The sequence below is a fragment of the Heteronotia binoei genome, chromosome 5 (assembly GCF_032191835.1).
Source record: "Heteronotia binoei isolate CCM8104 ecotype False Entrance Well chromosome 5, APGP_CSIRO_Hbin_v1, whole genome shotgun sequence".
In the NCBI taxonomy this organism is placed as follows: Eukaryota; Metazoa; Chordata; class Lepidosauria; order Squamata; family Gekkonidae; genus Heteronotia; species Heteronotia binoei.
The window spans coordinates 21,031,841-21,057,011 of record NC_083227.1 but is presented as its reverse complement, the minus strand read 5'-3'; the positions used below and the strand labels follow the sequence as shown (position 1 = coordinate 21,057,011).

The following is a 25,171-nucleotide window of genomic DNA, read 5'->3' as shown; positions in this document are numbered from 1 at the left end:
AGCAAACAGTACAACATGTGAGTACTAATGAACCCCTGCATGATAACTGCATTCATCTTTGGCACCGCAGGCTAGGACACCTTAATTTCCAGGCAGTGAAGAAGACGCTTCAAGCAGCTGGAATTAAGACCAAGCCATGTGGGTGTTATATTGACTGTGAGGTGTGCAAGGCTGTTAAATCCAAAGCGACAGCAACCATATCTCCAAGCAAATTTCAGTCCAATGAAATACTCGACCTGGTGTTCCTTGACCTGATAGGTCCCTTCCCAACAAAGAGTCTGGGCGGAGCAAGATTTGCATTTTGTATCGAAGACCATTTTTCGAGGTATGGATTCTGCTACCTACTTAGGTCTAAGTCAGAAACATTCCAAGCATTTCATAATTGGCTTCGGTTTGTGCACCGCAAGACAGGGAAATACCCTAAGACTATTCTGAGTGACAATGGTACTGAATTCTGTAATGAGCGGATGATTGCTCTGTGCAGGAGGCACGGCATTGAGAGGAAATGCACTGCTCCCTACCGACCTCAGCATAATGCTTTTTGCGAACGCAGAAATCAGACCCTCACCAATATGTGTATGTGCATGTTACAGGACAGTAATCTACCAATGAGTTACTGGGGCGAAGGCATGATGTGTGCGTCGCATGTATTAAACTTGTCTTGGTCGTCAGCTACAGGTATGAGTCCTGCGGAGGCGTGGTACGGCAAGAAACCTTCCTTAGAGCATGTCAGGATATTTGGGATTCCAGCGTACGTCCACATCCCAAAGGAGCTCAGGCGGAAAGGAAAAAATAAGGCTGTAAGATTGCTATTTGTTGGCTATACTAACAACCATCGAGCTTTCAGGTTTTGCCGTGATGGGGAGAAGAAAATAACGACTAGCGCATCGGCTAGCTTTCTTGAAAAAACTGTCGGCTGACAACGAACATCCTCAACTCTAATCATTCCAGCTGGAGTGAAACAAGAGCCGCTACCCGTTCCTAGGAGGGGGAGGAGGAGCCCGTCGCCCAGCAACGGAGACATCAAGGATGAACCGTTAACTCCTACATCGCCAGGAGCCGGTGTTTCTCTGCAACCTGAGATGGCCACACAACAGACTGTGTCTGATGAAGCTGAAGAACCAATTCTTCGGCGGTCCACTCGAGAAACGAGGCCACCTGATCGCTACAGTCCAGGACAGACATGTGCAGTGATTGCTGAGCCGTCAAGTTATGAAAACTTGCAGCACCTATCAACAGATGAGCAGGCTGGATGGCAAGCTGCAATGAAGTCTGAACTAGAATCCCTGCAAAACCAGCACGTCTATGAAGAAACGACTCTACCTATCGGTCAGAGACTCATAGGGTGTAAATGGGTATTTAAGTTGAAGGCTGGCACAGATGGTACTATGCAGTACAAGGCCAGACTAGTAGCCCAGGGGTTTTTACAGGGGGGGCAAGACTATGACGAAACCTTTGCGCCAACACTAAAAGCTACATCACTGTATTGTGCTCTCACAATTGCTGCCAAGCAGAAATGTTTAGTGAGGCATCTTGATGTAAAGACAGCATACTTACACGCACCACTGAGGCACAGTATATACATGAGAAAACCGCCTGGTGTCTCAGATGAGGGTGATAATGCTAACACTTGCTGGTTGCTTAAAAAATCCCTATATGGATTAAAGCAATCCGGGTTCGAATGGAACCAACATTTGGTGGATAACCTGAAAAGGATGGGTTATAAACAAGGAGTTGCTGATCCCTGTGTGTTCATGAAGGGAACAGGGGAGCAACGTTCCATCATCTTAATTTTTGTTGATGATCTGGCACTGATATGCAAAACTGCCAAGATAATGGATGATACCATAGATGCTCTGAAAGCAAAATTTACTGTAAGAGATCTAGGTGAGATCAGGCAATATGTGGGATTGGAAATTGCTAAAGTACATGATGGGTACAAGATATCACAGCGGGCTAAGATATCCCAATTATTAAAACAGTTCAAAATGGAACAATGTAAAGGGGTACAAAATCCTATGCTACCATGTAATGAATCTGAATGTGAACAGAGTCCACTGTTTGACCAGGGAATATATCAATCCCTGATTGGAAGTCTGTCATATCTCGCAAATTGGTCCAGACCGGATATAGCCATGGCCACTAATGTTTTGGCTAGAGCTGTCAAAGATCCTAGGCAAATGCATTGGCTAGCTGCCAAACACATATTAAGATATTTAAAGCAAACCATAGACTTGAGTTTATTCTTAACACCTACTGGTGATCTTGATATGTACGCCTATGCGGATGCTAGTTTCGCTAATGATCCTAAAACAAGACAGTCCACAACTGGAATGGCAATCTTTCTAGGAGGCTCACTAATTGGGTGGAGATCACTGAAACAAAAACACGTGTCTCTGTCCACCTGCGAGGCAGAATACGCAGCATTAAGCGCTGTGTGTACTGAAATAATTTGGTTTAAACAACTGCTGTTAGATTTTGGCATATGTCACATGAATCCCATTGTTGTAAGGGAAGACAATCAGGCAGCTATCCAGTTAGCAACCTCTCATGGAGTCAAGAATCGGTCTAAACATACAGATGTACGCTTTCATAATGTTAAGCAATGTTTAGAGGACAAACTGATAGCACTGGAGTACTGTGAAACGAATGCCAATATCGCAGATCTGTTTACAAAACTACAAACCCATGTAAAACACAAAGAAAGTTGTATAGCTTTAGGACTCAGAAAATGAGACAGTAATGTCGTGCTGTATGTATGAGTGAAATGTTAAATGAAAATGTTTATGCTAAAACTGTATAGTACATGTCGTTACATAAGGGGAGGATGTTAGCACCAGGCACTTTAAGATAGAAACTGCTGATGCTACATTATGTAACTCCAACTATACTAGCTCAATGAGAAGCATGTGAAGCTAATGGAGGCATGTGAAGCCAATTAAGTAGGGTGGAACATGATAGGCCAGCTCTACCATAAGAACCAACAACCTAGTCCTTAGACTTTGCCTTGGGTGGATGAGGAGGAAGGAGTGTTGGAGACGTGTTGAGCTATTTGATCACAGAGACTGTTACTCTGTCCGTTTGACTGATGATGGCAATGACCCTGGTATGTGTAGACTAAGCTTTGGATTTGTGACTTTGTACTTCTGACCTGGATGGACTGACTAACTGTGCATTGACTACTTTGGACTGCCTTTAACCACTCTTCTGCTGTAACCCCAATACAACTGTTTCAACCGGCTTACTGAAGTTGTGTCTTTGTGGACTTTTTACTCGAGGCTGCTCTTATCAGCACACTCATACTGCGGGACTTCCACGCACTACTGACACACTCCCTTTTTAATCACCAGTCTCCACACCATAGAGGTGTGGGGCAGAGCTGACTCCAGTGGGGGCTTCAGCATCTCTATTTAGCAGTTCAGCTCTGTGGCCAGAGAGTTGCAGACCAATTTCTTGCCTGCTTTGCCAGTCTCTGTGCTGTGCATCATGGCAGGTGGAAATTCAACCGGAGAGATGCACTGAATGGAAAAGCTGGATGTACTGAATTTCCATCTGTTTTTTGGAATATAGTTGGGGTGAGGGAGAGCTGGCCATTATTTTTCTTTTGCCCTTCCCTTGGGAGAGACTGGAAAGGGTTAAAAGTTCCAAGCCCTCATTTCTAGAAGCCCATAAATTGGATTGGCCTCTCAAGCTCTCCTGGTTCCTGTTTTGGAGGAAGTTTGTCTTTGCTCTTCTTATTGATTGATGGGGGCGTTTCCCCAGGATTGGGGGGGGGGGAGAAGTGGGATTCCTGCAAAAAGGGGGAGAAAAATAGGTACAGGGGCTAATCTACTCTTTCTTTCTTTCTTTCTTTCTTTCTTTCTTTCTTTCTTTCTTTCTTTCTTTCTTTCTTTCTTTCTTTCTTTCTTTCTTTCTTTCTTTCTTTCTTTCTCAGGGGGAGGCTCCAAAGTGGCAGTTTGGGCAAGGCATGGGTGGAAGCATGGGTGGAGGGGATTAGACAAGCTATTCAAACTTATCTAAAGGTGGCAATAGAGGGCCAAATTGGTACCTAAGGGGTGCAGTCACACGAGCGTCATCCGGGGTCATCCAGGCTTGCTACGTCTGAATGGCACATTAATTTGACAGCACAGAAAGTCCGGCCCTTTTTCAAAACAGCGGCACAAGATCGGCTTTTTGTTGTTTGGACAGCTCACGTGCGATACTGCCTCCCACCGTTTTTTTTTTAAAAAAAAGCCCCAGCAGACATGCGCATTGCCAGATCATCCGGGAATCTGAGGTGACGCTTCTGCTTCTCCAATCAACACAGGATCGGAGGGGCGGGGGACATTATCCCACTATTTAGAACAGGAAAAAAATCTCTTTTTTTTTCAATGTGGAGGATTTCTGGAAACTTCCCCCCCCCCGAAGTAACATTTGATTTCCCACCTCCAAACAGTTGGGCACATGTTCAATGGACCCCCCCCCCTCCCAGAAATCATCACCTGATTATGCATGCTCCAAGAAAAGAGCGTGATAGTATTGGATGTCTGAACGCTCAACAACAGAATGAGTCACATTCTTGGTTGCTCGTCTGAATGGCCCTGCATCGAATCAATATTCAGCTGTTCATATTTGAGCGCTACACACGCTTTTAATGCGATGTGTGACCGCACCCCTGGTGACACCCAATCTATACAAAGAACTTCTGGCTCTGGAGGAAACTGGTCTTCCTCTTCTGCTCTTCTGGCTAGCACAGTCCTTTGTCTGAAGTTCCGTTTGACAAAGACTTGGGCAGTCTGGCAGGATCCACGCCTAAACTAAGCTTGATGGCCTTATGTAGATGTAACAGCTGTTGAGTACGTGAGCCTCCCACTTCTCTGTCATGGAGTCTGGCACTGCAGGAAGATGGTCGCTGTTGATGTTAGCCTACCAACATGGCTTTCATGGTCAAGGCTGGAAACTGCTTGCCCAGACAGTTCCTGGCGACGCGACTTCTTCCACTGCAACGGTCGAGATGGTGCATGCAGGGAGCGGCTGGAAACCCTTCTGTACTTCTGGCTAGCACTCTTCCAGAGATATAGAGTGCTGTTCTAACACTGGGGCTGTTAGTATTCACATAAGTATCTTATAAAATGGTAGATAAAACCCACGTTTCACAGCAGTTGTGTGTGAGTTGAATCTCCAGGCACCCTGGCAACCAAATGGGTGATTACGATGTCTGTATATAACTGAAATTAGGGGTCTCTTGCTCACATTACAGTTCAGTTCATGCCTATTATGCTGTTATCACAATAAAGAGCTGTGTTCACCATGCAAAGAGTCTCTTCATGTATCGAACCCAGTTTTTAACAACAGCAATACTCAAAGTCCCAGGACAAAGATAACTGAATGCACTTCCCTTCATCTGGGGCTGAGAAACATTCAGTGGATGGAGCCTTAGTGGTGGGGGTGCTGAAGATGGTCAGTCTTCCATGATAAGAGGCAGCTGAAGTCACCCAATGGCCTAGAGGAGAATGGGTAGTTGAAACTCTGTCCATTTCAGCAGGGAGGTTCCTGGACCTGAAAAAAGTTTGACTGCTTTTGTGAAAGTACCCTGGTACAGACGACTCTTCCTCTCATATCTTCACTCATCGTGCAGGGGAGGAGATAGAGTGCAGGTTGCAAGCCATGACTGTGTGGAGGAAGCAGCTACACATGCTCCCTCTCTAGAACTGCCAGGTATCCCCTGGCAACTGGCAGCGGGCGGGAGGCTTACCAGTAGCAAAGAGAGGCCTAGGCTGGCATCGCTGGTAACGCAGCAAGTTCACTTCTGGCAGACACTGAAAGGGATGTCATCACAACACTGGCGAGTCAGCAACATGGGGATAGTCTGGTATTTGGGCAAAAATCTATAGTAATCATTTTTACCACAGTTTTTGCCCAAATACCAGAGTGTATTTTGAGTTTGTTAAGAAGCTGTACATGCCCTCCAATAAAACCAGTTTCAAAACCATATTGGAGTTGCCGGCTTTGAGGCAACCGGCATCTAAATGCTTTTTGAAGAAAGAGCTGGAAGAGGCTTCACTCCCCCCTCAATTCCGGTTCCGGAAAGGAGGGGGGAGAAGCGTCCTTCAGCGTTTTCTTCAAAAATACGCTCAGATGCCAGCCGCCTCAAAGCTGGTAGGGCCCAGTCTCATCACGGCGTGCTCCTCTTATCGGGGGGGGGGGCGCACAATCAAGCGTGGCAGGGTGGTGCTGGGGCAGTGGGCAGGGAGCTTGCCTGGGGCGCCATGTGCCCTAGGGCTGGCACTGTGGATCGGCATGATCAAATCGCTTCTCTTGTAGGATAGAGTATTCCACAGGTGAGGTGAAAAAGCCTTGTCTCTGGTTACCACCCTTCCTACCTCTGAAGGCACAGGAGCAGTGAGTAGAGTCTCAGAAATGGAGCTTAACTGGCAGGTGTGGCTGTGCGCCTTTAAGAGTGCTGGCTCAAGCCATTTAAAGCCTGTAAGACAACCCGCAGGGCCTGTAAGACAACCCTCTTCCGGCTGGCCTATGACTAGCTGGTACAAGAAATCTAGGTGTAGTTATATTAGAGGTTGCTGTCCCTAATGTTTTAAATGTTTTAAATGTTTTATAATTTAAATATTTTATAATTTTAAATGTATTAATTAAATTTTAACTGTTTTATGCTTAAATGTTACTATGTGAAATCTTATGCTGTGAGCCGCCCTGAGCCACTTGTTGGGAAGGGCGGGATATAAATTAAAAAAATAAAATAAAATAAATAAAAAATAAAGGAATGAGCCCATTTAAAGCCTTAAAGGAACCAAATGGGCAGCCAGTGCAGATCTTTTTGCACCTGAATGGTATGATCCTTGTAACCCACACAGATTTTTGCCTTTCTGCTGTGTTTTGTACAAGCTTCAGTACAGTTTTCAAAGGCAGCTCCACATAATCTAACTTGGATGGGATCACAGCATAGAACAATGTGGGCAACTCACTTATCTGTGTGGGTGACCCCATTTTGGTTTCTTTGTGAAAACAAGAGAAGTCAGCTTCTTTACTATTAGAAGGAGTGATTTCACATGTAGACTGCTTGGCCTCAGTATGGCCTATTCAGATAAGGCAGTACATCTCAGATAGAAATGTCCTTTCCAAATAGGGTTGCCAAGTCCAATTAGGGTTGCCAAGTCCAATTTAAGAAATATCTGGGGACATTGGGGGTGGAGCCAAGAGCAAGGTTGTGTCAAGCATAACTGAACTCCAAAGGGAGTTCTGACCATCATATTTAAAGGGACTGCCCATCTTTTAAATGCCTTCCCTTCATTGCAAATAATGGACAGGGGTACCTTCTTTGGGGGCTCATAGAATTGGACCCCCTGGTCCAATCTTTTTGAAACTTCGGGAGTGTTTCGAGGAGAGGCACTGGATGCCAGGGGTCCAGTTCTATGAGCCTCCAAAGAAGGTGCCCCTATCCTTCATTATTTCCTATGGAAGGAAAGCATTTAAAAGGTATGTGGTCCCTTTAAATGTGGTGGCCAGAACTCCCTTTGGAGTTCAATTGTCACAACCTTGCTCCTGGTCCCACCCCCATTGTCTCCTGGCTCCACCCCCACAGTCCCCAGGTATTTCTTGAATTGGACTTGGCAACCCTGCTTCACATGTTTCCCTGACATGACCTGTTTTCCATTGTCAAGATCAAACATGCTGTAATGAAATTCTTTAGAAGGCAAAAGAACATATAAATATAAGAGGAGCCATGTTGGATCAGGTCAGTGGCCCAACACTCTGTGTCACACAGTGGCCAAACCCCAGGTGCCATTAGGAGGCCCAACAGCAGGGCCAGAACTCCAGAGGCCCTCCCACCAAGAATACAGAGCATCACTGCCCGACACAGCATTCCACCTAGCCACTCATAGACTTCTGCTCCATGGATTACACCAATAAACATGGGTTACACCAACGGTGATGATATCTGAAGTCAACAGATTTTCCCCCTCTTTAAGTTTGGTGTTCCTGTTTGTTTGTTTGTTGGGAAAACTTTAGAAGTTCCATAGAACACGACTCTGCTTGCTTGTTGATAGATTTTCCATCCATATGAAATATTATGTCAGACCTTAATGACTGCTTTCAAAAGCCTCCTGGAGCGTCACACCCCCTACCATCATTGCATGGGAAAATCAGAGCCAGAGCTCAGTCTGCCAACTTCTCATCCAGCCCCTGCTCCTCTCACTTTAAGAGCATCTCGATACTTGAAGATCAGCCATTAAACATTCCAGAGGGACCGTCCTATGAGTCAGATGAGAATACTGATAGCTATTGCATAAAAAAGCTTCACTCCCCTAAATTCCTCACATGCAAGTCAGGCTGGGATAATCCTCTAGTCAGTTGGCAACCTTGGTCACAGCTGAATCTCCAAACTTGCTTCAGTGTCATAGTTCCCAGAGTGATGGTGTGACTTAGGAAAGAACATTCTCAGAGCATGTAGAAAGCAACCTCTCCCTGTTGAATCAGCAAGCCCCATTCCACAGAGATGCAAACGTGGAGGGCAGAGGTGGCTTCGGTGGGGTCTCCAGCACCTCTATCACTTCAGCTCTGATGCTAAAGAACTGGAGGCCAGTTAGATGTTCTGTGACATGGCAACTGGAAATTCAACAGGTAGAGCTTCTCTTATCAGAGAGAAGATGTGAAGAAAGATGCTGCATGTGCTGAACTTCTGGTTGTCATATGGCAGATAAAAGCAGACAGTCTCTTGGGTGAGGGGAAGGTAGTAACCCAACTCTTTTGCTCAGAGGTGGTCACTGTTCCTTTATTGCCATCTTCCTGGGAGATGCTGGGAAGGGTTAATTGTGTGGAGGCCTCATTTCTAGAAGCCCATAAATGGGAGTGGCCTTCTCAGCACACCTGTTTCCTCTCCTTCAGGGAGTTGGCCTTGGCAAGAATTTTATTTTTTGGCTGCCTTTTCTTTAGTGAAATACCAAGAGTTTCCAGGAGTAGGTGAGTGCAAAAAAAGGAAGGAGATTCTTGGATGAAGGGAAATGGTGGAGAAAATAGGTACATGGACTAATAAGGAGAGCTGTGATTAGAAGGGAGGGGGAAACAGAGGTTTACAAGACTTGTCCTTTCATATGTTCAGTACTCATGAAGAGCAACATACAGAAATAAGAAATAAAATATGCCTGAGGAGGCCTCCCCCTTCCACAGTACTGGAATTGGGGTCATCCTGTGAGGCTGAAGAGTGCAAATTCAGAAGACAAAAGGAAGATTTCCTCACACAACATACAATTAATTTATGGGTGTGTTCATAGACACCAGCTTGGAAGGCTTCAAAAGGGAAGTGGGCAAATTCAGGGATGAGGGGGCTATCCATGGCTGCTAATCATGATGGGTATCTATTCTCTCCAGTACCAGAAGTATGCCTCTTTAAATCAGTTACTGGGGAGCCTGGGCAGGATGATGCTGTTGCCATCTTCTTGTTTGTGGGCTTTCTAGAAGGAGTTGGTCAACCACTCTCTAAACAGAATGCTGGGCTAGATGGGCCTCTGGTGTGTTCCAGCAAGGCTCTTCTTAGGTTCCTCCTTAACTAGTTCACAGCTCTATCTAATTAAGTACCTGTGGCAAGCCAGATGCTACCACGGGAGGGACGGTGGCTCAGTGGTAGAGCATCTGCTTGGAAAACAGAAGGTCCCAGGTTCAATCCCTGGCATCTCCAAAAAAGGGTCCAGGCAAATAGGTGTGAAAAACCTCAGCTTGAGACCCTGGAGAGCCGCTGCCAGTCTGAGAAGACAATACTGACTTTGATGGACCAAGGGTCTGATTCAGTATAAGGCAGCTTCATATGTTCATATGAAGGCAACAGTTCCCTCCCTGTTGTTTCAGAGGGTAGCTGTGTGTTGGTGAGCAGTGTAAGAGCTAAACTCCTGTCCGGTGGCAGCTTAGAGGCCTACAAGATTTGGGGGAATCCAAGCTTTTGGGAAGTTAAAGCTCCATTTACCAAATGCACTGTTTGTTTCAAGTGATGCCGCTGAGTGCTGTATTCCCTCTGGATGTAGAGGCTTGTTCTTAGCATGCGTGTGTGGGGATGTGCCAGGAACTGAAGGGGGTGCCTCATTTTCTCCCTTCAGTATTTCCTCTTTCCCTTCACTTAAAGCTCCCATAGCTTTTCCCCTTTTCCAGCTGCTTTCCCTCCCTCCTTCCTACCCCACCTCCAACCTAGCTTTAGCTTCCCCTGTGTCTTCAGCTTTTTCTCCTTCCCTGGCAGTCTGTACTCAGGAAAACTATGGCCCAGTTGTGTGGTGCTGTCATTGTAAGGGACCAGCAAGGGCTGGCAGGGGACACATTTTTCCTCTGTATCCCCTTCCCCATGCATTTTCCCTTCTCCTGAAAACCTCCATATATTCACTTTTCCACGCTTCATTCTCTAGTTCCCACCTCTCTACCAACCAGCCAATACTTTACCTGTCTCCTGTCTTTAGCTATACTTCCTATGCCCCACTGTTTTCTACTTGGGGGGGGGGGGGCAAAGCAGCTTACAGACTTTGACACCTAAAGGTCTGAACAACGATTGGGAACTTGCATGTTTTTGTAAAAAAATCTTTTTTGTAAATTATTTTATGTGAACTATTTTGCTGTCAAATGGTTAATCTAGGGAGATAACACTGTTTGTTCATTGCTGTATCTTTAAGGAACTAAAGGGTTGCATACACCTGCGGGTATATAAATGAGTACCTCCTATAGTAATTTAGAAGAATTGACCATACCAGTTAATAGTCATTGTAAGCATCAGCATTTGAATGTTGTATAGGTTTTTCTTGGAAGGTAGGTTGGAGGTTACCCTATGGGATATATATAAATGTATATATTTTCTAATATTCTATATGGTTAAATCTATTATTTGTATGTACAGCTCGTAGAAGCAAAAGCGAAACGTTGGAAAGTACTGCCGCGTTGCGTTCTATTATCTGTGCCGTGCTGTACAGAAGAAGAAATTTTTGGAGCAAGGCTCTCTTTTGAAGACTGCTCTACTGAACTAATACTCTCCGGAGTGTGGATCTCTGTATATATTTCATCCTTGGAATTTGGCCACAGCCAGCTATTGAGTAATATTGGACATTAACTTGCCTTTTAAGTTACTTTGGGTGTGGGTCGGTGTTCCTTATGCACTTTCATTAGTATATAGAGAATTTTGTGAAGTAATTTTTCAGCTATCAATGTAATTAATGAAATTTGTTATTTATTTATAATTTGGAGGCTGGTTTTTGCAGAGGGTTATCCCTGTTTTCGTGCTCCATTATCCACATAGCTCTTTGATGGTTACCCACCTGGAGATTGGCAATCCTAGGTTGCTGCCAGGCCTGGCCTTGATGAGTCCTCCCTAAAAGGCCAAAATAGCACTGGAAAAGGTGTTACTCCTGACTTTTACTGACAGAAACCAAGGCTTAAAGGCTGGCAATATAATATAGTGGATGCCCGGCAACAGCCCCAGAGAGCATTCAGTTGTTAAAGCTAAAGGTACTCTTTCTCTTATTTTAGGAGGCTGTAACTCCCATTTGATTTTATTTTTTAGTTTTCAGAATTTTCTGCAAATGGGCTTTTTCATGGTTGTAGAAAGATCTATTTGTTTTCATGTATTTTATGTTAATTATATTTTTATCTAATCAAAAATGGTTGTAAATGCTCATAAACAAGTAACATCCCCAGATGAACAAGTTCACTTTTACTTTTGAAAAGTTTTTGCTAGGGGAAGGTACGTAGATATAAAACCAAAGATTAAAGCATTTGATGCACAGGATTCTTAATGTTTACAATTTTACTAAAGTTTTGGGGATATAATTTTAGTTTTTTATCGCTGAGGTGCATAATTCCATATATATAATTCCATACATATAAGGTTTATTTCTTTCGGTTTATTTTGTTATATAGCCAGAAGTCTCAAGGTGTTTTCTGGTGGGTTACTGTTCTTGAGTCCCATTACAGAGTGGTAAAGCTGCAGTACTGCAGTTTGAGCTCTCTGCTCACAACCTGAGTTCGATCCCAGCGGAAGCTGGATTCAGGTAGTTGTCTCAAGGTTGACTCAGCCTTCCATCCTTCCAAGGTCGGTAAAATGAGTACCCAGCTTGCTGGGGGGAAAGTGTAGATGACTGGGGAAGGCGATGGCAAACCACCCCGTAAAAAGTCTGCCGTGAAAACGTCATGATGCGACGTCATCCCAGAGTCAGAAACGACTGGTGCTTGCACAGGGGGACTACCTTTACTTTTTTTTTTTTTTAGCATACATGATTTGGCATTTATCAATTCTGATTTTCATTTGCAGCCCTAAGAAGAAAAATGGAGAAGCATGACTCATCAGAACCTGAGCCATGGCGGAGGTCACTGGAAGGTGGAAGAGAAACTCATCACACCCAAGTTGGCTCTCAGGGCAATCTGCAGATGAGTCCATCTCCAGAAGAAACTACAAGACCAAATGAGGCAGCGCAATCATCCCGGGAGCTCTCATTGCAGGAACATCTGAGTACAGTGGACTTTCCTCCACCACAGCAGGGTAACTCAGAAGAGCAGACGGACTTACTATGGGATTCCTTTGGGAGGCTTCAGATCTCCTCCGGAGCTGCAGATGATTCCGACCAACTGCCTGGAGGACAATGGGCAGCCGAAAGCATGCCAGGTGTCAGTGGAGAATGTCCTGAGGCGCAAAGAAGTTCCACTACATCTGGGACAGAAGGCACTGTAGAGCGTTTCCCCATCTTGGTTGAGCTGTCTGAGGTCAGGGTTTTTAATTTTTTTTTTAATTGAATACCAGTTAGCAGCACAGGGTTGGGATGAGATGATAAATATGGCCTCTAGAGCAAGGGTGTTACATTCATTTGCTCTGAGGGCCAGATCTGACATGAATAAGGGCTTCTCAAGCCGGGCCACATGAATCATAAAATGTATTACCAGGTAGCAGAGATATAAACTTTATAAAGGACACAAATACAAAGATTTTTTTTAAAAAATAAAATATGCTAAAATAAGGCCTTGTTGGTCTTAATGGTGCTTTCTTTGAATCTCTCCTGTGCGATCCAGGGAACTGGGCAAAGGAAGCTTTGGTTTTTTCCTTCCTTCCCCAGGGGACCAGGAGGGGAAGGCGCCTCAGCCATTAGAAGGATGAGAGGCTTGGCTCAATAGCTCTGCTGTGCGATTGGGCAAGCTGGCAAAGCAAGCTGTGAAGCAGAAGGAAGCAAGAGAGATGGAGAAGGAAGCAGATGACAGCCAGTTGCTCAGGGGCCTGATAGGAGCCCTTTGGGGGCCTGATTTGGCCCCTGGGCCGCATGTTTGACACTCCTGCTCTAGAGCATAGAAAAGTGGGCATCATTTTCTGATATATTTGATTGATATATTTTGATATTTATGCCCTGCTTTTCTGTTGAATGGGGATCCAGAGCTGCTTAAACCATTTTTTTTTCTTGTATCGTCATGAAGAGCCTTGCAAGGTGTGTTATGCTGACAGCTTGTGTGACTACTGGCCCACAATCTTGTGAATTTCTGTGGTGGAGCTGAGATTGGCTGCTGGATCTCTGAGAAGCTATTCCAACTGTCTAATCACTGTACTGTGCTGTCTACGTGTGGTGCTGGGTTATACTTCCACTACTCTGGAGTTAGTCTTGTGCCTTACATTTATGACTGCTGTGGGGCTGTTTGGAAGGATTAGGCTGTGGAAAGTGGTGTAATGATAAATAGCTATAAAGCAGCCATCTTCATGACTGAGGAAACTATCTGTTATAGGGTTGCCAATCCCCAGGTGGGGGCAGGGGATCCCTCGGTTTGGAGGCCCTTCCCCCGCTTCAGAGTCATCAGAAAGCAGGGGAGGGGAAGGGAAGGGAAATGTCTGCTGGGAACTCTATCATTCTGTATGGAGACTTATTCCCATAGGAAATAAAGGAGAATTGATCCACGATTATCTGGGGCTCTGGAGGGCTGTTTTTTGAGGTAGAGGCACCAAATTTTCAGTATACCATCCAGTGCCTCTCTCCAACCCCCCCCCCCAAAAAAAAAATTCAAAAAGATTGGACCAGGGGGTCCAGTTCTATGAGTCCCAAAAGAAGGTGCCCCTATCCTTTATTAGTTCCTCTGGAAGGAAGTAGGCTTCCCAACCCCCCCCCCCCGCTTTGGCGGGAGACTTCTGGGTTCACAGCTTCATCCCCCGGTCTCCAGAAATCAGGAAGCGGGGGGGGGGGGTGGAGGGGGGGAGAACATACCCGTAGGGTTCATGTTGGTGTAGCAGTTTGTAAAATGTCTGTCCTGAGCAGTTTGCAAAATGTCTGCCCCTTTAAGGCTGGACAGGAAGGAGGAAACAGGAAGGGCTTCGGAGAATGGCCCCTCCCTTTCTTTGCTTTCGTTTTCACAGCAGGCAGAGGGAAGAAGACCCAGTAAGTATTTGTGTGTGTGAGAGAGGAAGGGGGCAGGGAGGGGGGATTCCCTGGTATGGAGGCCCTCCCCCCCCTTTAGAAAGCGTGGGGGGGGAGGGAAATGTCTACTAGGCACTCTATTATTCCCTATGGAGAACAATTCCCATAGGGAATAATAGGGAATTGATCCGTGGGTATTGGGGGCTCTGGGGGGGCTGTTTTTTGAGGTAGGGGCACCAAAATTTTAGTATAGCATCTAGTGCCTCTCCCCAAAATACCCTCCAAGTTTCAAAACGATTGGACCAGAAGGTCCAATTCTATGAGCCCCAAAAGATGGTGCCCCTATCCTTAATTATTTCCTATGGAAGAAAGGCATTTAAAAAGGTGTATGGTTCCTTTAAATGTGATGGCCAGAACTCCCTTGGAGTTCAATTATGCTTGTCACATCCTTGTTCCTGGCTCCACCCCCAATGTCTCCTGGCTCCACCCCCAAAGTCCCCAGATTTTTCTTTAATTTGACTTGGCAACCCTAGAAGGAAGGCATTTTAAAAAGTGTGCGGTCCCTTTAAATGTGATGGCCAGAACTCCAGAATTATGCTTGTCACACCCTTGCTCCACCCCAATGTCTCCTGGCTCCACTCCCAAAATCTCCTGACTCCACTCCCAAAATCCTGTTGCCCTTTGCAGCCCTGCAAAATATTCTAAGAAAACATGTCTCTCTTTAGGTGCAAGAGATGTTGGAAGGGATGTCGCTTGGTTCTCTCTTCCCAGATCTGAGTCCATTAGATCCCTTGGAGATGGAAATAGAGCCAAAGGGAGATGGAGAGGCCAGCTGCCATGGTAAGGTTCATGTCCTGCAATTATGGAATGAAGAAGAAGAAGACTGTAGATTTATACCCTTCCTTCTCTCTGAGACTCAGAGCAGTTTACAATCTCCTATATCTTCTCCCCCCACAACAGACACCCTGTGAGGTGGGTGGGGCTGAGAAGGCTCTCTCAGTAGTTGCCCTTTCAAGGACAATTCCTACGAGAGCTATGGCTGACCCAAGGTCATTCCAGCAGGTGCAAGTGGAGGAGTGGGGAATCAAACCTGGTTCTCTCAGATAAGAGTCCACACACTTAACCACTACACCAAACTGATATGTACTACTTTGGGATAAAGGAGGATCTTTACAGTTTGTCATTCTGGGGTGCAAAACAGTGGAATCCTTGAGTGTTGGGAATCTTAAGGGAAGACAGATAATCTCATGTCCTTCTAGAAATCAAATCTGATGTGTCTGATAGCCCACCTGACAAGAGTTGGGTTGGTGTTCTCTCAGCAGCATTGTCAACCTCCTGATAAGGCTTGGAGATCTCCTGGAATTACAACAGATCACCAGGCTAGAGATCAATTCTGCTACAGCAAATAGTAGTTTTGAAGGATGGACCGTAAGGTGAACTCATTTATACGTCTACAGGATGAGAGGAAAGTTGCTTCTAAATGTGTGACTTCCCCACATGTAGAAGTGCATTTCTATTTTTTAAAGTGTTTTTTGTGCTAGGTAAAGGTACCAATATTTTTTTTTAAGTCCCAAAAGTTGAAGCATTTGATGCACATTTAATATTTATAGTTTGATTAAAGTTTTTGGGATATAATTTTAGATTTTTACAGCTGAGGTTGATAATTTCATAGATGATAGGTAGACAGATAGCTATAGATAGAATGATAGCAATAGACAGATATAGAAATAGACAATGTGGGTCTCCCCTGTTGAAATTATGTATCTGCTCTGCATGTCCTTTGCAATGTTCTAAAGTTCCAGTCATTATAGGGTTAATACTGTACCTGATTCCCTATTGTCTGCATGACATAGGAAGAAGATCCGGGCTCTCTGCCAATCAAGAGATAACAAGGGAAAGCTTGTTTGTTTCACCAGTTACTCAGGTGACTCCTTTGTCTAGTCAGCAAAAGGTCAAGAAGAAAGCGGAAGTCTCCTCTCAGTCCCCTCACTCTTAGCCATGTTTTCTCCTTAGCAAGATGTAGTTTCTTAGTGCTTTGCTATTTTCTCTCCCAGTTTCCCATTCCCTTGTAGTAATAAATATATCTTTGCTTTCATATTAAAAGCCTCTCAAGTGTTATTTCGATCCAGCAATCCATTGAACTGTTTGAGATATAGAAATTGCCTCCCCCAGTCTTTCTGGTTTCATAGCCAGAAGTCTACCAGATGTTTTCTGGTGGGTTACTGTTCCCTAGCATAAATTATTTGGCATTTACTAATGTTGATATTCCTTTGCAGACCAAAGAATAGAGTTAGAGAACAGTGACTCAGCAGAACCTGAGCAGACGCCACCGAGGAGGTCGCTGGAAGGTAGGAGAGAGACTCCTCAAAGCAGTTTGGAGATGCATGACTCAGCAGAACCTCAGCAGCCACAGAGGAGGTCACTGGAAGGTGGAAGAGAGACTCATGCCAAGTTGAAGAAGCATGACTCAGCAGAACATCAGCAGATGCCACAGAGGAGGTCGCTGGAAATTGGGAGAGAGACTCTTCAGACTGAGGTTGGATATCCAGGCAATCTGCAGAAGAGTCCATCTCCACGAAAAATAAGAAGAACGAATGAGGATCTGCAGCCATCCCGGAGAAATTGCAGGAATCTCTCATTTCAGGAATCTCTCACTACAGTAACATCTCCCCAAGCAAAGCAGGATAACTCACAAGTGGCGCAGGATTGTTTTGAAGGTTTTCAGCCTGGAGGACAATCAGCGACTGAAAGCATGGCAGGTGTCAGTGGAGAAGCTCCTGGAGCCCAAAGATTTGCCTCATCTGGGACGAAAGACATTGCAGAGCATTTCCCCATCTCTGTTGAGCAGTCTCAGCCTAAGGTAAGGGGTTTTTTAATTGCATAACAGCAGTTCAGAGGTAAGATGAGATAATCATTATGGCCTCCAGAGCATAGAAAATTGGGCAACATGTCTGTTTGACGGTTTTGATATTTATGCCCTGCTTTTCTGCTGAATGGGGATCCAGATCCCCCTCAAACATAATTTTCTCCTTATCCATTTTTATCCTCATGAACAGCCGTTCAAGGGGACTTATTGCTGACAGCATGCATGACTAGCACAAAACCATCTTGAGAACTTCTGTGGCAGAGCTGAGATTAGATCCTGGATTTCCACGAAGCTAGTCTGACAGTCTAACCATTATACTGTGCTGTCTTTAAGTGGTGCTGGGTTATACTTCAACCCCTCTGGAATTAGGCTTGTGCCCTTTATTTGTGACTGCCATGGCACCATTTGTTAGGGCTGTCGAAAGTGGAGGTGGGGGAAGAGGAAGAGAAGGAAGAGGAGGAGGAAGAAGGAAGAAGAAATTGGATTTATATCCTGCCCTATACTCTGAATCTTAGAGTAGTCACAATTTCCTTCACCTCCCCCCACTACAACAGACACCCTGTGAGGTAGGTGGGGCTGAGCGAACTTTTACAGCGGCTGCCCTTTCAAGGACAACCTTTGTGATAGCTATGGCCAACCCAAGACCATTCCAGCAGCTGCAAGTGGAGAAGTGGGGAATGAAACCTGGTTCTTCCTGATAAGAGTCCGCACGCTTAACCACTGCACCAAACTGGCTAGATAGGTAGGTTGGTTGGTAGACAGACAGACAGATAGCGGCCATCTTCATGTTTGGGAAGACAATGTCTGTTGCTTTTTTTCAGCCCTGCAAAATATTCTGTGAAACTATATCTCTTTTAGGTGCCAGAGTTGTTGGAAGAAAGATTGCTGAAGATGGAGGTCAAGGCAGAGGGGGATGGGAAGGCTGGATTGAAAGGTGAGATTTGTGTTTTGCAATTGTTGGATTTCAGTACATTGACTCAGCCTTCCATCCTTCCAAGGTTGATAAAATGAGTAACCCAGCTTTCTGGGGGGAAAGTGTAGATGACTGGGGAGGGCAATGGCAAACCACGTTGTAAAATGCCAAGAAAACGTTGTGATATGACATCACCCTGTGGGTGGGTAACAACTTGGTGCTTGCACAGGGGACTATTATCCCTGGGGATAAAGGAGGATCTTTACAGTTTGTCATTCTGGGGTGCAAAACAGTCGAATCCTTGAGTTTTGGGAATCTTAAGGGAAGACAGATAATCTCATGTCCTTCTAGAAATCAAATCTGATGTGTCTGATAGCCCACCTGACAAGAGTTGGGTTGGTGTTCTCCCAGCAGCATTGTCAACCTCCGGATAAGGCTTGGAGATCTCCTGGAATTACAACAGATCACCAGGCTAGAGATCCATTCTGCTACAGCAAATAGTAGTTTTGAAGGATGGACCGTAAGGTGAACTCATTTATACGTCTACAGGATGAGAGGAAAGATGCTTCTAAATGTGTGACTTCCCCACATGTAGAAGTGCATTTCTATTTTTTAAAGTGTTTTTTTGTGCTAGGGATAGGTCCCAACACTTTTTAAAGTGTTTTTTGTGCTAGGGAAAGGTACCAATATTTTTTTTTAAAGTCCCAAAAGTTGAAGCATCTGATGCACATTTAATATTTATAGTTTGATTAAAGTTTTTGGGATATAATCTTAGTTTTTTACAGCTGAGGTTGATAATTCCATAGATGATAGGTAGACAGCTATAGATAGAATGATAGCAATAGACAGATATAGAAATAGACAATGTGGGTCTCCCCTGTTGAAATTATGCATCTGCTCTGCATGTCCTTTGCAATGTTCTAAAGTTCCAGTCATTATAGGGTTAATACTGTACCTGATTCCCTATTGTCTGCATGACATAGGAAGAAGATCCGGGCTCTCTGCCAATCAAGAGATAACAAGGGAAAGCTTGTTTGTTTGTTTCACCAGTTAGTCAGGTGACTCCTTTGTCTAGTCAGCAAAAGGTCAAGAAGAAAGCAGAAGTCTCCTCTCAGTGTTGATGCGCCCGAGCTTAAGAGGGTGATCTTTAGTGACGCAAAGAATGAAGGTTGTACACGTGTTAAAACCACTATATACAGTTTATTTACACTTCTCACTCTCCAATCCGACAGAATGCTCCGCTGCTCTCCAACTTCCATAACCCACACATAGCAAAGTGTCTTTGTACATTTATACATCAAGTAACCAATCAGCTTCCTGCTGAGTCATGCTGACTGTGTTCTGGGCTGATGCAACCTGGCACCCAGCCACCTCCTGTCATTTAGATGATCTAGCTTGGCAGATCAGTTTCACTTCCCCAGCATGTGCTAGAAAACTGTCAGGATTATTTACATACAAGCGACACTCAGTCCCCTCACTCTTAGCCATGTTTTCTCCTTAGCAAGATGTAGTTTCTTAGTGCTTTGCTATTTTCTCTCCCAGTTTCCCATTCCCTTGTAGTAATAAATATATCTTTGCTTTCATATTAAAAGCCTCTCAAGTGTTATTTCGATCCAGCAATCCATTGAACTGTTTGAGATATAAAAATTGCCTCCCCCAGTCTTTCTGGTTTCATAGCCAGGAGTCTACCAGATGTTTTCTGGTGGGTTACTGTTCCCTAGCATAAATGATTTGGCATCTACTAATGTTGATATTCCTTTGCAGACCAAAGAATAGAGTTAGAGAACAGTGACTCAGCAGAACCTGAGCAGACGCCACCGAGGAGGTCGCTGGAAGGTAGGAGAGAGACTCCTCAAAGCAGTTTGGAGATGCATGACTCAGCAGAACCTCAGCAGCCACAGAGGAGGTCACTGGAAGGTGGAAGAGAGACTCATGCCAAGTTGAAGAAGCATGACTCAGGAGAACATCAGCAGATGCCACAGAGGAGGTCGCTGGAAATTGGGAGAGAGACTCTTCAGACTGAGGTTGGATATCCAGGCAATCTGCAGAAGAGTCCATCTCCACGAAAAATAAGAAGAACGAATGAGGATCTGCAGCCATCCCGGAGAAATTGCAGGAATCTCTCATTTCAGGAATCTCTCACTACAGTAACATCTCCCCAAACAAAGCAGGATAACTCACAAGTGGCGCAGGATTGTTTTGAAGGTTTTCAGCCTGGAGGACAATCAGCGACTGAAAGCATGGCAGGTGTCAGTGGAGAAGCTCCTGGAGCCCAAAGATTTGCCTCATCTGGGACGAAAGACATTGCAGAGCATTTTCCCATCTCTGTTGAGCAGTCTCAGCCTAAGGTAAGGGGTTTTTTAATTGCATAACAGCAGTTCAGAGGTAAGATGAGATAATCATTATGGCCTCCAGAGTATAGAAAATTGGGCATCATGTCTGTTTGACGGTTTTGATATTTATGCCCTGCTTTTCTGCTGAATGGGGATCCAGATCACCCTCAAACATCATTTTCTCCTTATCCATTTTTATCCTCATGAACAGCCGTTCAAGGGGACTTATTGCTGACAGCATGCATGACTAGCACAAAACCATCTTGAGAACTTCTGTGGCAGAGCTGAGATTAGATCCTGGATTTCCACGAAGCTAGTCTGACAGTCTAACCACTATACTGTGCTGTCTTTAAGTGGTGCTGGGTTATACTTCAACCCCTCTGGAATTAGTCTTGTGCCCTTTATTTGTGACTGCCATGGCACCATTTGTTAGGGCTGTGGAAGGTGGAGGTGGGGGAAGAGGAAGAGGAGGAGGAGGAAGAAGAAGGAAGAAGAAATTGTATTTATATCCTGCCCTATACTCTGAATCTTAGAGCAGTCACAATCTCCTTTACCTCCCCCCCACCTACAACAGACACCTTGTGAGGTAGGTGGGGCTGAGTGAACTTTTACAGCAGCTGCCCTTTCAAGGACAACCTTTGCGATAGCTATGGCCAACCCAAGACCATTCCAGCAGCTGCAAGTGGAGAAGTGGGGAATGAAACCCGGTTCTTCCTGATAAGAGTCTGCACGCTTAACCACTGCACCAAACTGGCTAGATAGGTAGGTATGTTGGTAGACAGACAGACAGACAGCGGCTATCTTCAAGACTGGAAAGACAATGTCTGTTGCTTCTTTCAGCCCTGCAAAATATTCTGAGAAAATATATCTCTTTTAGGTGCCAGAGTTGTTGGAAGAAAGATTGCTGAAGATGGAGGTCAAGGCAGAGGGGGATGGGAAGGCTGGATTGAAAGGTGAGATTTGTGTTTTGCAATTGTTGGATTTCAGTACATTGACTCAGCCTTCCATCCTTCCAAGGTTGATAAAATGAGTAACCCAGCTTGCTGGGGGGAAAGTGTAGATGACTGGGGAGGGCAATGGCAAACCTCGCTTTAAATGCCAAGAAAACGTTGTTATATGACATCACCCCATGGGTGGGTAACAACTTGGTGCTTGCACAGGGGACTATTATCCCTGGGGATAAAGGAGGATCTTTACAGTTTGTCATTCTGGGGTGCAAAACAGTCGAATCCTTGAGTGTTGGGAATCTTAAGGGAAGACAGATAATCTCATGTCCTTCTAGAAATCAAACCTGATGTGTCTGATAGCCCACCTGACAAGAGTTGGGTTGGTATTCTCCCAGCAGCATTGTCAACCTCCTGATAAGGCTTGGAGATCTCCTGGAATTACAACAGATCACCAGGCTAGAGATCCATTCTGCTACAGCAAATAGTAGTTTTGAAGGATGGACCGTAAGGTGAACTCATTTTTAAAGTCCCAAAAGTTTTTTAAATTCCCATAAAGGGGGATTTTTGCAATTTGTCATTCTGGGGTACAAAACAGCCAAATCCTTGATGATGGGAATCTAAAGGGAAGGTGAATGATGTCATCTCTCCCTAGAAATCAAAATGGATCTATCCAATAGCCCAGTGGTCCCCAACCTTTTTGGCACCAGGGACTGGTTTTGTGGAATACCATTTTTCCACGGACTGGTGGGGGTGCTGGGGTTTTTGCTGCCCCAGGCTGCCCCCAAGCCCACACCTCCCCCTGCCTCCCCCATGGAGTCCTTAAATAAGGAGTAGGCGAAGGTCTCTGCCTCACTCTGCAGCCTGGTTGCTAACAGGCCACGGCCTGGTACCAGTCCACAGCTTGGGGGTTGAGGACCCCTGGGATAGCCCACATGAGAAGAGTTGGGTTGGTGTTCTCGCAGCAGGGTTGTCACAGGAACGTAGTTCCAGCTGGCTTGGTGTCAGGGTGTGTGGCCTAATATGGAAATGAGTTACTGCTGGGCTTTTTCTACAAAAAAATAGGGCGGGGGGGGGGGAAGCCCTGCATAGAGTCCACTCTTCAGTGCAGCCATTTTCTCAAAGGGATCCCTGCCAATTTGAGTTCAGTTGGAAAAGCAGCTCTCCAGGCCCCATCTGGGGGCACGGCAAAAAAAGTGAGAAACACAGAAAGTAGCAAACCAATCAGGCACAAGCCTCCATGTAAACAAGGTTTCCACAACAATAAAGATTTTTTTTAAATCAAAAATATTGCAATAATCAAATACTGCATCAAAATATTATGCAGTAATTCGCAGTCAAAATTCTTTTCAACAACATACGGAACAAATCCAGCTCAGGTAATCCACAAATGCAAATCCAACAGGTAGGTCTTTCAAAATGTGAAACAATCACTTATCTATGGAGGATACCTTCAGTTCCAATGCTGAAATTGTACCAGATATTACAAATCCATCTTGGTTCTAAATAGCAGCTAACGAGCAGTCCTGGAATACTGTGGTCTCATTTCGTTCTGTGCTTTATCTAAACTTTACACTCCAAACAGAAAAAAATCTCACCAGATGCACTCTAGCTCGGTTCTTCCCAATAGTTACTTTCCCCCCCATTTATACCCACTCTTTTCCACATTGGGGGTGGGGGAACCAAAGCAGCTTGCATCAATTCCCTTTTCTCCATTTCATCCTCATTACAAATCTGTGAGATAAATTAGCCTGAGAATGTGTCACAAGCCCAAGGTCATGCAGATGACTCCACAACAGTGATGTTTTGAGCTTGGTTATCCCCAATCCTAGTGTGAAAATCTAATCACTGACCTACACTAGTTTTTTTGGGAGGGTTGCTGTTGAGGAGTAGGAGAAAACAACTACTGTGTACAAAATCCACCATACAAATATATACAAAATAATTCTTAAAGTCTATATTAATTTCAAATAATGCCAAATACACACTATATCAAAAGGTTTCACAAAAGGAAAGAATCCACAGTATATCAATGTCCAGAGAATGTCCAGTCCTTGTTTAATCCTGTGCAGTATCCAAATTCCTTATAAATTCTGGCTCCAAAGGTGATGTTTCCTTACATGCCCGTCAACTTGGATCACGTTTCGCATACAATGCTTCCTCGAAGAGCCAATCTGCTCAATTTTTCTTTTTGACGTCAACTAAGACCACTTAATCAAATTTCCAATAGGCAGTAGCTCAAGCTAGTGATTGAGATTGAGCTAGTGCCTATTGGAAATCTGTTCTTCCTCCAGGGCAACAAGCTGGCTACTGTGGGAGGCAGGTTGCTGGATTGGATGGACCACTGGCCTGATCCGGCAGGTCTGTTCTTATGTATTTATGATGCTTCATATCACAATTTTTGTTTATTGCCCTAAACAGGTGTTGGTCCAGTAAGCAACCGTGAGGAGGACAATCTTTGTTTGAGAAGACCTGAGCAAAGCAGCCAAACTCAGGCATCTCCACATGGAGAAATGATGACTTTTGAAGCAGCTGAGATGGAAGAAGCACCTGGAATTCAGTAGTCTTGAAATCTGTGCCCAGCTTGATCCCACAATAATTGATTCTTTCATAGCTGACAGACATTCATCTTAAGACCAGTTCTAAACTTACAGCTCATAAACAAATCCACCCAGAAGATAAGACATAAATGCCCAGAATGTGGAGAAAGTTACAGCAGCAGTTATCACCTTAAAAAACGCAAACAATCCCACTCAAAAGAAAAACCACATAAATGCTCAGTGTGGGAAAAGTTTTAGGACCCAATCCAACCTTTTAGCTCATAAATCCACACAAGTGGGAAGCTGTATGAATGTTTAGAGTGTGGGAAAATTTTTATTGGTCATTCCTCCTTTTTAGAACATAACAGCTTTGTAAAACACAAACAATCACACACAGAAGAGAAGAAATACCAATGCCCAGAATGTGGGAAATATTTTTGTCATAGTTCCTCGTTTTCAAGACACAAACAATAACATACAACATACAAGATAAATGTAAGATCCAGCCTTAAGAAACATATGAAAAGAAGGCAAATAAAGGGGGTGGCCTTGAGTGATCTTGTGTATGGGAATCCGCTCTGTACCAGTTGAGTAAGATTGCCCAGTTGTGGCTTTCAGATTTCTTTTGGGACTAATGAGTTGTTAATTTTTAGTGGGAAGGATTCTTCAATTGTGCCTCTCAGTTTGTTCCTTGCACCTGGTTTTTGCAAGCCTGGATCTCCCTGCAATGCAAAAGCTAAGTAGTGGGACCCACAAAAGAACTGGGTCATGTTTTACTCTTCATTGGAGAGAACCGTGCAAGAAAGATTCTTGGTGTCCTGGTTGGGGTGGAGCTTTCAGAATATTGGCCCGTGAATCTGAATTTCCTTACTGAACTAGGTTCAGTCTTTTAACTATGTCTTTTTTCATAAATGATCATGCACTGTCAGATCTTTTTAAGAGGGTTGTTACCGTATTAATGTATTTGCTATATAGACCTTGAGTCTTCATTGCGTTTTTTGGTTCTCGGTTGTCACACTATATGCTGTTTCGTATGAAACACAGTGGGAAAGACGCAGGGGGATACTGGGTTTTTAAAAAATGAAATAAATATTATAAAATTTGAGGGGTTGTTTTTTTGTGGGGGGGGGTTGCTATTGATTTTTCCTTTTGCAGCAATTGTCTTTAAAGTCAATTCTTATACATGTTAGACTTTTTCCAATAATAAAAACGTTAAATTTGTATAAA

At 44.5% G+C, this 25,171-nt stretch overlaps 1 protein-coding gene across 1 annotated transcript; it reads left to right on the top strand.

Annotated features, from left to right (window-relative positions):
* Positions 1-8,721: 8,721 nt before the first annotated feature.
* Positions 8,722-25,171, top strand: LOC132572176 (uncharacterized). Its single transcript, XM_060238980.1, has 8 exons — positions 8,722-8,958; positions 12,275-12,723; positions 15,074-15,188; positions 16,625-17,208; positions 18,073-18,148; positions 19,892-20,475; positions 21,338-21,413; positions 23,826-25,171. Exons 2-8 carry the CDS (start codon positions 12,289-12,291, stop codon positions 23,966-23,968), a joined length of 2,013 nt encoding a protein of 670 aa, XP_060094963.1. The 5' UTR covers positions 8,722-8,958; positions 12,275-12,288; the 3' UTR covers positions 23,969-25,171.